At 42.8% G+C, this 13,228-nt stretch overlaps 1 protein-coding gene across 5 annotated transcripts in view; it reads left to right on the top strand.

Annotated features, from left to right (window-relative positions):
* megf6b (multiple EGF-like-domains 6b) overlaps nucleotides 1-13,228 on the top strand; it is a 72,830-nt gene that overhangs the window by 6,209 nt on the left and 53,393 nt on the right. For 2 of the 5 annotated variants that reach the window (XM_028575647.1, XM_028575648.1), the window contains exons 2-6: nucleotides 226-411; nucleotides 1,363-1,411; nucleotides 2,903-3,037; nucleotides 4,011-4,120; nucleotides 13,110-13,214. In XM_028575647.1, coding sequence (XP_028431448.1) covers nucleotides 1,410-1,411; nucleotides 2,903-3,037; nucleotides 4,011-4,120; nucleotides 13,110-13,214 — 352 coding nt within the window. In that variant the 5' untranslated portion in view covers nucleotides 226-411; nucleotides 1,363-1,409. The other 3 variants (XM_028575646.1, XM_028575649.1, XM_028575645.1) reach the window with 2 other exon arrangements.

Here is a 13,228-nt window from a genome sequence, read left to right on the forward strand (position 1 = left end):
TGATGGCATAAGCATTAACACATTCATTTGATTATCATAAGATTTTTGCTGTAGTTGTTTGCAGTTATTGTTGTTGCAGTTCAAACAATTGTTTTCTGTCCCCACTTTGGCAGCAATTGTCTCAGATGATCTCTGATGCGTCTGAGAGTCCCAGATGGTCTGGCAGTGCCAGACTACAGAGTCCCTGATCTAATTCAAACAGCATGCTCTGTTGGTACCTCCTAGGTTGCATGGACAGCGCCGATGACCCTGGACTCTTTAGGGTCGTGAACACACATGCGCGCAATGAAGGCTTTGTTTGGAGAGCAGCAGTAGTCGGTCCTGGCGGCTGACCCTGTGACCCACCATCAGCTGTTTGCCCTCCACTAGCTGCTTCAGGCTCAACCCCAAACATCCTCTGTTGCTCCACAGGTGATAGTATATCACTCGGTTTTCTATACCTAGCATGAGTGGTTTGCACTTCCCCTCCTGCAGACGTTTCTCTGCGTTGAGTCATGGCTTCGATATGCGCGAATATTTCTCTGCACGTGCGCCCATTTCCCAGCTCCACGAGCCTTGTTTACAATGGTATGCGCTCATGGAACTTAAAAGCCATATTGGTGGAAGGACAAGGTCTATTGTATGCTAAATCTACTCATAAGCTCAAGTCTTAATTATATAGTTCACGTCAGTTGATGGCGGCGTTGGTCCGTTTTAAACCGTTTTATGAAGGGACTCTTCTATATAGTAGCGAGACAAGAACAATCAAGTTCCAAGTAAAGAGAACAGTTTGATGCGGTTCAAAGCTCCAAATCAAATCTACACCCGATACGTCTGTCTTCAAGCCTCAGTTTGTGAGTGCTCTTTGCCGACTGCAGGGTGTCTTGTGTGTGTGTGTGTGTGTTTCAGCTGCAGAAGCTCCGAATAATAAATGGCACCCTTTCCAACCCCCTTCCAAACCCCTGCCATCATTACCAAGTCAATGGAGGAAAGACAGAAAGCGCTCAGCCTCCACACGTTTTTGCCCGTTAGTCCAACATCTGCAGTGACGAAGCATAGGTGAGCTGCGGTTTTCAGTCAGTCACACACACACACACTGGCTGAGAGCTAGAAAACACACCGCATGTGATGGCTGGGTCGTTTTTGGGAAGTCCTGATCATTTCCACGCGGAGGATATTTACGCGCCTTTTAACATTCTTCCCCGTTGAGCGATCTGATTTTTGTTTTGTTTTGTTATTAGGTTACGTTTTTGATGGCTAAACGGCTGAGCTACTCATGAATGAGTTTGCGAGTTATTCACAATTTTTATAAAAAAAACTTTTATCCAAGAAAAACCAACATGGATAGTGTTATTTTTTCTTTTTTCCTAATATTTATTATAGAGGCTCGTGCATTGCGCTATGGCATCCCCAACAATCTCCAACGCTATATGTGAGTAACCTTTTGTACTATGTTTTGTTGTTTATGGGCTGCTGATTTTACTACTTATATTTTCTCAGTACACAGATAGGGATGATGTTTACCCTTTCTTTTTACAGCCTCACGTTCCCTGCCGAAGTTTGAGTATGAGAAAACTGCTGGTTCACCTGCACATGCAAACACTTGTGTCAAAGACGCAACCATGCAGAGGCAGAAAACGGAGGCTTGTTAGCTTTGTTTTGCTAAAGGTATCACAAAGCAGCTGAATGACAATCTATTTTGTAGATACTCGAGGGTTCATTTAACTGTTGTGCACTCTCATCATGGTCTTTATTGGCTTCCATGCACAGTATCACTGTAATTTACATGATTATATATTAGCGCCATGTCTATAGTCTGCATTGCATTCCTAACTCTGTCAGAATATGTTTGAAGCCCTTCAAAGTGAAGAGCCAGACAATTATAACAAGTATTTTAAACCCCCCAAAAATAAATAAGGAGCTTGAATTATGTTAGAGAAGATTCTCTGCCGTTACCTGCCACTAACAATAAGGTCTTACATATTTAATTGTGTACAGCTGAAGGTGATAGTGGTTACTATTATTTATGAGATGAGCAGCTGGATGTTGTCTTAAGATTCTGAGCTTTCTTGTCCGTCCTTGGAGAGTTGCCAAAGGAGTACATGTTTCCAAGACCATGTTGCGCTTTTGACGAGCTCCTCTGTGCGCTGCACCAAACGGTGTGAAAGACACCAGTGGCAGGTCTGCCTGTTAACCCAGACAGACTTTGTGTTAGAAGGACAAAACCTCAAAGTTAGAATGCTTAACATGTTTTACCTGGGGGCGAAAATGTTAACTGTCTCCTGCTTCTGCTGACATTCAGTCTCCTACATACAAGTGAAAACATGCATGTCCAGTGAAAACGTTATAAATATATTTTGTGATATATATTTTGGGAAATTGTGACCTGTTTTAGTTTTATTCATTTATTTTGAAAATATTGTGCAGTGAAGTGGTAACCGTTTACATGGATTGTCCATCATATGCTTTTGTTTCCCAGCAAACCTGGCTTGCATCTAAAACATTTTGATCTTCATATTCCTATGATCTTTGATCTGATTATCACTTTTTTTTTTACATTTTGGGTGGAAGATATGAAAACAGAAAATCCTTGCCACTTTCATGCCAATGCCCCCTTCTAAAATACTTTCAGGTAACACATTTCGCATGAATACTGAGTTTAGGTTGAGCTACAGGTAGAATCTTGTACGGCTCAGCGTTCGGAAAGGTGATTTATGAGGAATTCCCCTTAAGTCTTTAAAAATACCAAAACCAGACATCAAAAGCAGTCTCGTACGTCGTAGTCCACTAGAAAGTGCCCTATGCAAGGTTTGAACATTTATCTTTGCTGCAACATTTCTCACAGCATACATACATTGCCCCACTGACATCTTGTGTACATCTGTAAAAACATTAAGTATTTTTGCCACGCTTTTTGTTTCAGGCCCAATGTGTGTGTGGAGAGGGAGGTGACGCTGGTCGCCCAGAGGCAGCCGTGTGTGCAGGCCTTCACACGCATGGTTAAAGTGTGGAAGCAAGGCTGTGTGGGACAGTCATGGTGCATGGGATACGAGAGGAGGTGAGAAATACACGTTTGTCGTCTGTCATTTGCAGTCCAAACCTCTGACTCTGTTTTCATACAAACACTCCCATCTTCACCTGCTGGGGATGTAGTGCGCTGCTGATTAAGCTCTGGCTAGGGAAAAGCATAAATTATGTCTTTTATGAGTCATGCAACCAAAAGAATTTACAAGAGTGCATGATCCTTTATTTGACTCCACCTTCAAACAGTATCAAACAAGATGAGCTCCCTGACCTCCAATTTTCTCTCAATCTCTTTTGCTCTTGTTCTGTAATCCCTGCTTTGAACCGCTCATACAGTTAAGTGCAAGGTGTAGCCCCACTTCATCCGGGTTACCAGTCATTAACTCACAGGCGTCTTTGCAGCCAACATTCCTTTGAAGGAGAGTCCTAATATAACAATTTAGCCTGTCTCTATTTCGGGAGTTTCTCACTTTGCTGCTCACGCTCGCTTTCCCAGCGTTATTTTCCGTGTTACAAAATCAAAGGTCGCTTTGAAGGCAGCCAAGGCCACAATTACTTGCCGTAAACAAAAAGTGCTTCCACGATGCGTAATGACTGTGGAGCAATGAGAGGGGTGCCAAAGTACAGGGATATGTTTTCTGAAGTTGAGTCTGCCAGTCTCACACTTTAAAATGTCGCCTTAAAAGTCTGGGAAAATGTTTGCTGAACATTATACTGCATGTTACTCGAAGGACTGGGAGTCGTTTGATCAGATTACGTGTTTTTTTTTTTTTTTTTTTTCCTAATCTCGTGGTACTGTATTTAACCACATTAGAAATGATATGTGCCAAATAATATATAATAATAATATCCAATAATCCCTATGTTTATATGCATGTTCACTCACACACATACTGTTTCACAATGGAGTGCTACTACTACTTAAACTCTTGTACTGTATGTTGTCAGTTCTTGTATTGCTTTATTTGTTTATTTAGCTTTTAACTTAATATTTGTCATGTTAACAGGACAGCGTACTACACTGCATACAGACAAGTGTACAGACAGGATTATCAGACTGTTTACAAGTGTTGCCCTGGATGGTCTCAACTTAACGGAGAAGCGGGCTGTCTGTATCGTAAGTATCCAGATTTTTCAGGTTTCAGGTTTTAAGGTTAGGTATGCTTACTAAAAGACAAGATTTCTTTTCCTGACTCAGCAGGAGAAAGGGTACTTCAAACGTCACCTCACCCTTAGCGCAGACCTCTGAACGAATAGTTTTCAGAAAAAGGTCAGAAGGGTCAAGAGATGCTTTGCCCATCCAGACTCCTGAGCAGATGTTATCAGTCAGTGCCATGTCCACAGTACTTGTGTTGTTACAACTGTCCCACAAGGTTTAGATGTGGACGGTGGGAAAAAAAAATCTCAAGTGTTGAAAGAGTTTTCAAGTGTTGACAGTCACTCTGAAACAAGGATTGCATTGTAGTATCTTGTTCTACACTCAGCAAAAAACTATTACGATGTAGATGAGGTCATGGCTCTGTAGCACCCCTGTAGTGTAAGATAGATAGCCTGTCTAGCAGTCAGCTTTTACTTGGCTGGATACGTACATTAAAGCTCCAAACGGCCACATTCCCGCTCTAGCTGTGCTCCCATGTTTAAATCTTGGCTCTATTCCATATAGTCACGCCACTGTTCTCATTCAGAGGTGTGACATGGCTGTGCAGATCAGAGGATTGCATTATGGACATGAAAACAGACAAGCCCATCCAGTGTTTACCCCAACCAATCACAGTCAAGGCCCCCAAAACAATACCCATCAGCTCATGGTGGGGAGACCACCTGCTGATATGCACAAAAAGGACAATGAAAAACAAATATGAATCTCCCCTCTATGATTCCAATCCATGTATGGAAAAGAAGGTCTGTTGGTCACACTGAGACTGTCAGTTTCTCATCTCTTTGTGGATAAGCTTAGCTTCTCACTGCTGAGACCAAGAAGCCTCCTTTGATGGGATTTTACAGCCAGTGATCCAGAGCGCATAGGCTGCATACCATAGACAGACCCTTGGCAAAGCCTTCCTGTAAACTGTTTGTCCCCTGTCCGGTTGACTGACAAGAAAGTTCGTACTTCCTTGCTCTCATTGCCCTACCTGGAACTGACCTGTGCGCTCAATATTCAGCACTGACACCCCCAGTACAGGCACATTAAGTCTGGAATAGCCCTCTGATGGGAAGTGGCTGGGATGTGAAGCGATGGAACATCTCCTGGATGTGCCTGTCATCGGTGTCTTATTATGGCATCTATGCAATCTTCAAAGAGCTCTTTGTTTTGCTTTCAGGGAAATAGTAATGGTATTAAATTATACAGAGAAGCATTAGGATGTCTGCTCTGCAATGAGTCTGGTTTGTTTTAAAACACTCATACAGAAATGTCTTAAAGATACATTCTGCAGGACTGCCCAGTGTTTTGCCTCACTTAAGTAGCTGGGGGGTTGTTTTCTCTTTTCGCGTGACAATGGCTGCTCTCTTCGACGTGAGGTAGGGCTTTTATCTCTGTAACCAAAGATGTGGCAGCACTTTGAGATGGGACAAACTAATCACCCTTTTCTCTGAGCCATTGAACCAGGATAAAAGGAAGCTCACGCCAAAATCCTCCCTCTCCCACTCCTGCGCACTTTGCTATGCACTATCTGTACTGTACCTCAGTCAGCACAATGCAATCTGTGGGGCTGTTTTCAACAGCACCTCCAACATCCAAAAGGAAAAATCTGCTTTGGAAAATGTACAGCTTTAGCAAATCCTCTGAAAACCCCCAAAAGAAGGGAAGATTGGGAAAGATGGGAATGCTTTGTGTTAAGATAGTGATTTAGTGTCTGGCAGTCCTGAGTTTTTTCTTTGTCTTGTGTTGTCCCTCTTTCTTTCTTTCTTGTGTGTTCCCTAATAACATGTCAGTGTAAGCTAATTAGGCGAATGATGGTTATTGTGAGGATGGTTGAACAGTGAGGCTCTAATCATGTTGTGGATACAGCACACACAGTGGCTGGGAAGTGGCTGCAAGTTAAGTTTCTCCTTCCTGTAGTTCACCTGTGTTTCTTCTCTGTCTCTATATCCACCCATTGTACCGGTGTTGACATCCTGTCACAGTCTTGCAGTGAATGGCCTCAGTTGTTGTGCTCGCCAGCATTCTTTGCTTAGCATAATTAGTCACATATTTAGAGAAAGAATATACCACAGCACAGCAAACGTCTGGTTATTTTCACATTTTATTTCCGCTATTTTGACCCCCTCCCTCTTGTTTTCCATATCTTTTTGTTTCAGGCTACTATCATCTAATTATGAAGGTTTATGAGTTTTCCATTTACGCAATAGCATTCATTCAAAGTTCTTGAGTGGTTTGCAAATATCTGAGATTTGAAGTTTTCGTTTCCAAGTTTTGATGTTTTCCAGCATTACTGCACAAAGAATGCATTGAAGCCCTTGCGCAGAGTTCGTATGGGTGCTGGAAATTCTTGAAAAGGCTTGAATTTGAATGTGGTGTTTTCAAGGTTTGAAAAAAGTGCTTGGATTTTTCACTGGTACAAGTTGCAGTTCTTTCACTGTGTAGGCATGCTCTGCAGAAATGCAAATTAGGGCTGCAACTAACAAATATAATTAAATATTTAGTGTCATCATTACGTGTGAAAATGTCCCCTACAGTTTTCCAGATTCCAATGTGATATCTTCAAATGCCTAGTTATGTTTGCCCAGGAGTCTGAAACCCAAAGATATTCAGTTTAAAATGGTATAACACACTAATCAGAGAATTGTTGACATTTCTGCTTAAGAAATTACTTAGATGCTGATCAGTTATCAAAATAGTTGATAATTAATTATCTGTTCTATTTAAGAGCCACATCTATTTAAAGTTTTTACAATACATCGCATGACTTCTTGTCTACAAAAAGTCAGCCAGGTGACTTGTGGAGGCAGAATGCATTTTTCTGAAAAGCCCAAGTGCAACCGAGGTGACTTTTGTGTGCTTTGTAAAGACTCCCAATTGGCTCGATGACTATTTTTTTTACCCTGAAGGTGAAGAACCCTTGATTTTGGGATGGTGACTTCCTCCACTTAAGGAGGACCGCTCAATCGGTGAGTTAAACCTTTTACCCCAGCAAGCAGCCACGGGCCTGGTGAGGATGGACGGGCAGGTTGATTGACGGCAACAATAACCTTTGTGACAGGGGCTGAGGAGCAGGGACAATGGCTCCTCCAGTTTGCCGTCCTCGTTAACTGCTGAATAGGAACTGGCCCCCTTTTGTGGTGGGGGCAGGCTGGCAAAGGTAGCTTCAAATAGGCCTAGAAGCCAGAGAAGAGGAAATGGTCCTCTGTCTATCCATGGGTGGTCTGTGTGTGTGTGTGTGTGTGTGTGTGTGTGTGTGTGTGTGTGTGTGTGTGTGTGTGTGTGTGTGTGTGTGTGTGTGTGTGTGTGTGTGTGTGTCACAACTATGTCAGCAGTCGTGGGGACAGCATCGCTATGCTGGACACAAATGGACCCAGACCCTCATTTATACAGTGGAACTGATAGAAATCAAACCACTGAGAAATAAAATGGTGCATTTTACGGCAAACTGTTTCGGTTTTACACCTATAGTTAGTTTGTTCTGCTCAGAATCAGTTGATGAGTTTGTAAACTTTGTCCCCTTGGTTCGGTTTCTTTTCACACACAGAAAAAAGAATGTTCACTCCGTTTATTGGTCAAATGTGTATCTGACTACATTTCTTGCATGTCTATCCATGGTCAAATCATCTTATTTCATTTAAATAATTTCCCAGACATTGCTTTGGGAGCAACGTTACTACGTCTGCTCTGCCTGCGTCTATCTGCAACTTTAGCGGTGGCTGGTTTGACCATGGAGATGTGAGTGACGGCAAGCTGCTGCCGTTTGCTTTAGTTAGTTTTGCTCAAACTTGCGAAGTGCACCTGATATTTGGGTTGGATCATGTTCTCACCACAAACGAACCATAATGAAGCGTACCAGAGTTGTTTGTAACTTGGTTTTGGTTGATTTAATCTGCACCCGCGTGCTTTGCTGTGTTCACACCTGCCCAAAAAAAACGCACCAAGTAGGTAAATGCTCCAGGGTTCGATTTAACCTTAAGACTGTAAAAAATTATTATTATTACGTAAGTGCCTTAAACCAGCATTCTATCTAATTTCCAGCAGGGGCGACTCCACTGATTGCAAAAAGTCCGATTGAGAAGTAATTTTCTCATAGACTTCTATACAGTTTTACAGGCGTTTACCCGCCAGTAAAACTCCGCTGGATGACTCGCTTCAGCAGGTTTGAAAATCTGCAACTTTTCCTCTTATTTTCCTCGTATTTAGCTTAGCTCGGCGCCATTGCAACCGTAGACGACACTTTCTTGGGCGCGTCATTCTCCCCAGCTCTACCCTTTGGTCCAAAAATCTGTCAGATTTAAAAAAAACAAACAAACAAAAAAAACAAGATGGCGATGCCAAATTGCAAAACTCTAAGCTTCAAAATGATAGTCCACAGACCAATGGGTGATGCCACTGCTGTGGGGCTAGAGGGACTGCTGTCACGTATGATGCTGTGAGCAAATACCAGTTTACTCAGAACAACTTGAGGTCTGTTTGATGTTTGCTGGAAGATCTTGTAATGGGAACGGATTGTAGAATTACACTTATTCTAGTATGGTGAGCAAACATTACTGTCAAAGTCCTCAGAAAAGAAGTAGGACACAGACCTACAAGATATTGCTGTCAAGTTACAGATGTGGTCTGTTGCCGGATGGTGAATCTGAATCTGAGCAGACATGATTCGTGCAAGCCAGCTTTTACAAAAGGATGAACATTCTGCTTGTTTTTCAAATTAGTGTTATATGTTTCCTATTTGGACTGAGTCACATGCATGCCATTATCCTGTCTAATCCACATCTCTGTTGCATTAGAGCGAGAAAAAGAGAGGAAATGTACAATGCGGTGGGTCAAATGCTGACCATGTGACCCGTGTTTTTGATTGTACTTAATCTTGGTGATGTGACTAAATGTCAATATTCTCATCTACATATTTGGAAATAAGGACAATAATATATATAGTTCTCTCACAGGAATCAATGATATAATTTAGACATACAGTACAGTATGATTTAGCGTGCAGCAAATTCCCTATATTCTAATTCAAGGGTCTTGCATACTATTTTTTGCTATGCATTATTGTGCCTGCTTTGTCAAACCAACCTAGTGTCTAGTTCAAATGGTATTTAAATTCTTTCAAAGAAACCTTTCAGAGATCATCTGCCATAGCTTCACAAAAACTCTTTGAAATGACAGCATTCCTCTGCATAGCAAAACATGATTTGTTGCCTCAAAAATACAGTGCTTGGCTCCACTCGTACCAATTATGGCACCAAACGGAGCCCTGAGTGCAAGGCTTTGTGTCTGTGAATCGCCCTAAATGTGGTCTCCCTCTGGGTCTCACTCTAGGGGTTAAACAGATCGACAGAGCATAAACAAACACTGGACTGCCTCTGTGTTGGTGTGGTCATCCCCTTCAGAAGCTGTAAGGGTGACACCTGCTCGTCGGTTTTCAGTTTCTCGGCACGAGTCGCTGACCCCTGCTCTTTCTGTCTCTTCTTTTTGTGGGAGCTGCTAATCCTCTCAGAGAAGGTGTCTTTGTAATAGAGTGGACGCATGAGAGTGAGGTTTATGCCACGCTGCATGCCACATTAAGAAATTATTTCAGGGAAGATTAAGCAGCGTAAGGAGCTCAGGATGGGGGCGGCCCGAAAATGCTCTGGTTAGCTGCCAACAATCCTGTATGTCTCACATCTCAGAAGGGGGAATGTACATTCCCCTTGTTGTCGCTTAGCCAAGCTACCCTGAAGTGACCTTTTGCTTTGTTGCTGGTAATTAAGTTCATTTAAAGCTTTTTACCACAATTTAGAAATGTCTCATTAATTTGATCTCTCACAGCTGGTAGGGAATGAGTCCTTACCCCAAGTGAAGGAGTTCAAGTACCTTGGGGTTGTGTTCGCGAGTGAGGGGACAATGGAGCGGGAGATTGGTCGGAGAATCGGCGCAGCGGGTGCGGTATTGCATTCAATCTATCGCACCGTTGTGACGAAAAGAGAGCTTAGCCAGAAGGCAAAGCTCTCGATCTACCGGTCAGTTTTCGTTCCTACCCTCACCTATGGTCATGAAGGCTGGGTCATGACCGAAAGAACGAGATCCAGGGTACAAGCGGCTGAAATGGGTTTCCTCAGGAGGGTGGCTGGCGTCTCCCTTAGAGATAGGGTGAGAAGCTCAGTCATCCGTGAGGAGCTCGGAGTAGAGCCGCTGCTCCTTTGCGTCGAAAGGAGCCAGTTGAGGTGGTTCGGGCATCTGGTAAGGATGCCCCTGGGCGCCCCCTAGGGAGGTGTTCCAGGCACGCCCAGCTGGGAGGAGGCCTCGGGAAGACCCAGGACTAGGTGGAGGGATTATATCTCCAACCTGGCCTGGGAACGCCTCGATCCCCAGTCGGAGCTGGTTAATGTTGCTCGGGAAAGGGAAGTTTGGGGTCCCCTGCTGGAACTGCTCCCCCCGCGACCCGACACCGGATAAGCGGACGAAGATGGATGGATGGATGGATGGATGGACAGCTGGTGGTAATGTAATTGTCGAATTGATGAATTTGGATCTTTATGCAATTAAACCTGACCACTGAGTAATACTTTTTTTCTGCTCGTCTGTCATTTGTAGCTGTCCCCACACCAAAATTCCCTCACATTGGATAATCACACAAGTGGGGATAGTTATGTTGAACTACTGCAGTGTATCATAGCTTCTGTAGCCACAGGAACTGTCATCATGGGCAGATAAGCAATGGTGAGATGGTCTTCCTGTTGGAGTAGGATTTCAGCGGTTTCACAAATAGGGCAATATTTTGGTCTAATAGATATTGGGCCCAAGGACATGGATGTATTTGACAATATGCATCAGTTTAGTGAATCTTTTATGTTTTCTGAGGTGTTTTTTAGAAAGAGAGATTGTGTGTGTGTTGTGTGTGTTTGTGTGTGTGTGTGTGTGTGTGTGTGTGTGTGTGTGTGTGTGTGTGTGTGAGTGTTTGTGTGTGTGTGAGTGTGTGAGTGAGTGAGGGAGTTATTGTATACTCCCTGGATGGTCCAACTGTTGAGCAGGTGTCTGAGGATGGAGCCAGATGACAGGCGGATGTTTAGACTGAGCGCTGATCTCAAAGAAGCCCTGTGAATTTACTGGATGAAATTACTCCCGCTGATCTGTGATTATTAGAAATCACTTATTCATGTCCTTCTCCTTTTGTCCAAAAATATTATGTTATTCACCACTGCTGCCATGATACGGTTGAAGCCAGAGTGTAGATATACTTTTGTCAGCTCATATTTTTTACAGCCTTAAGCATCCTTTCGTTTCCTCAGCCGATCAATTGTACCTTTTAATTGTACCTCTGTTTAAAGTATCAGTAGTGGATATTTGCATATAATTAGGGTTGCAACTAATGCTTTTCTATCTAGTCAATAAAATGTCTGACATTACTGAAAAATGTCTGTCACAAATCAAGATAATGTCTTCAATTAAATGTTTTTGTCTGACCGAGAAAGGCAGCCAATCTTAACATATAAGAAGCTACAACCAGCAAATGTTTTTACCCTAGATAGATTACTTAAATGATCATTATTAACTCAATTACCAAAAAATGTTGTTGACTTAATGTTTTGTTGATTGAATGATTAATCAACTAATTGGTTCAGTTAATGTACAGCTGTTCAGTTCAGACCTGAATTTTCCTAAAAGATGAATCTCTTTTTGCAGCAAGGCAGCATAAAAACATAAATACAGAAAACAAACGCAATACAACAACAACAGAAAACATTAAAGGTGCTGCTACTATACACAGTACAGACACAATTTTGGGTTCAAGTGATTAGGCAAGAAAACGGCAACAATAAGAACAGGGATTAGATTAAGTTCACACTGTTTCAGTTCGAGCTGTCCCGGGCACATTGATACCATCACTATGACCATATATGGCTGATAAATGGCGTCAGAACTGCCAGTGCCTGGTGTGATGATTGGTCATGCTGCCTCTGGTTGGATTAGATGGGCAGAAAAATGCATATCTGGCAGAAGGTGCACAGTTAAACTGGCATTCAGAGGGTTTTCTTCACAATCATCTGAGGGAACGATAGGCATTTAAATTTCTCTTGTGATTAGCTAGACTGTGTTTTTTCACTCTGGGAAAAGATATGATAGACATCAATCCTCTGGATCTGTCATCACTAAGCACTGTACTCTGTTCAGGATAGTGCAAACAACAGGCCAACAGCTGTGTCTTACTTACACAGCGTTATTAGCCTCGACGAACATCAGATAAGCATATACAGGCAGGGAGACATCATGTACTGTACTGTACACATTTTTAGGTGAAGGACTGTCATAATGAATGTGAGTGTTAGTGTAGAGAATGCGATGGTACACTTTTGAGGTGGATTCACATCTTCAGAGCTAGTTTATATACGTCCTGGATTCTTTGAATTTCCCGTCTTAACGACTGTGAGCAGTTTGACTTACATGGATTTATGGACACAGGGCCGCTGGCTCCAAGAGATAGATGAGCCACACTCACCCTGTAGCTTTCTGATTTTATCCCATGACTCACCCATGCACATCCGTATGATCATTGTTTGTTCAGTTCAGTTAATCAGGGTCATTCTCAGGTAACCTTCTCCAACCGTGCGGGAAAAAGACCACTTTCCCTTTGAAAGTCATACAAGCTGTTGCCGCCACTCATGTTAAACACTCTGATTCTGTGGAAATTGAGTTTAGAAATGTCTTTTACTTGGCCAAAAGCCTGGCCCTCTGCTCAAAGAGAGCCAAGTGGTGGATTCCTCTTTCATTGGTTAGTGTGAATGGAGGAGAATCAAGGTTCCTCTTTAGTGAGTAATGAGTGAGTAATAAGTGATAAGTCTTTGATAGAAAGAGGTCAGCATTGAAACTGAAGATGTTGACATCTCATGACAACAGCCAGGTGTCTCTGCTTCACTTACTATTATTTTCTGTCATTCTCTTTTTCTATGACCCTGTCTGTTCACATCCACACGTGCAGCGATGTGTAGCTACGGTGTGTGCTTCAATGGGGGCCAGTGTCGGGAGGGATCCACCCAGCTTTGTAACTGTCTTGCAGGGTTCAACGGACCCAGCTGCCAGTATGGTGAGTAGAAACAT

This window comes from Perca flavescens, chromosome 4, assembly GCF_004354835.1.
Source record: "Perca flavescens isolate YP-PL-M2 chromosome 4, PFLA_1.0, whole genome shotgun sequence".
NCBI classification, from domain to species: Eukaryota; Metazoa; Chordata; class Actinopteri; order Perciformes; family Percidae; genus Perca; species Perca flavescens.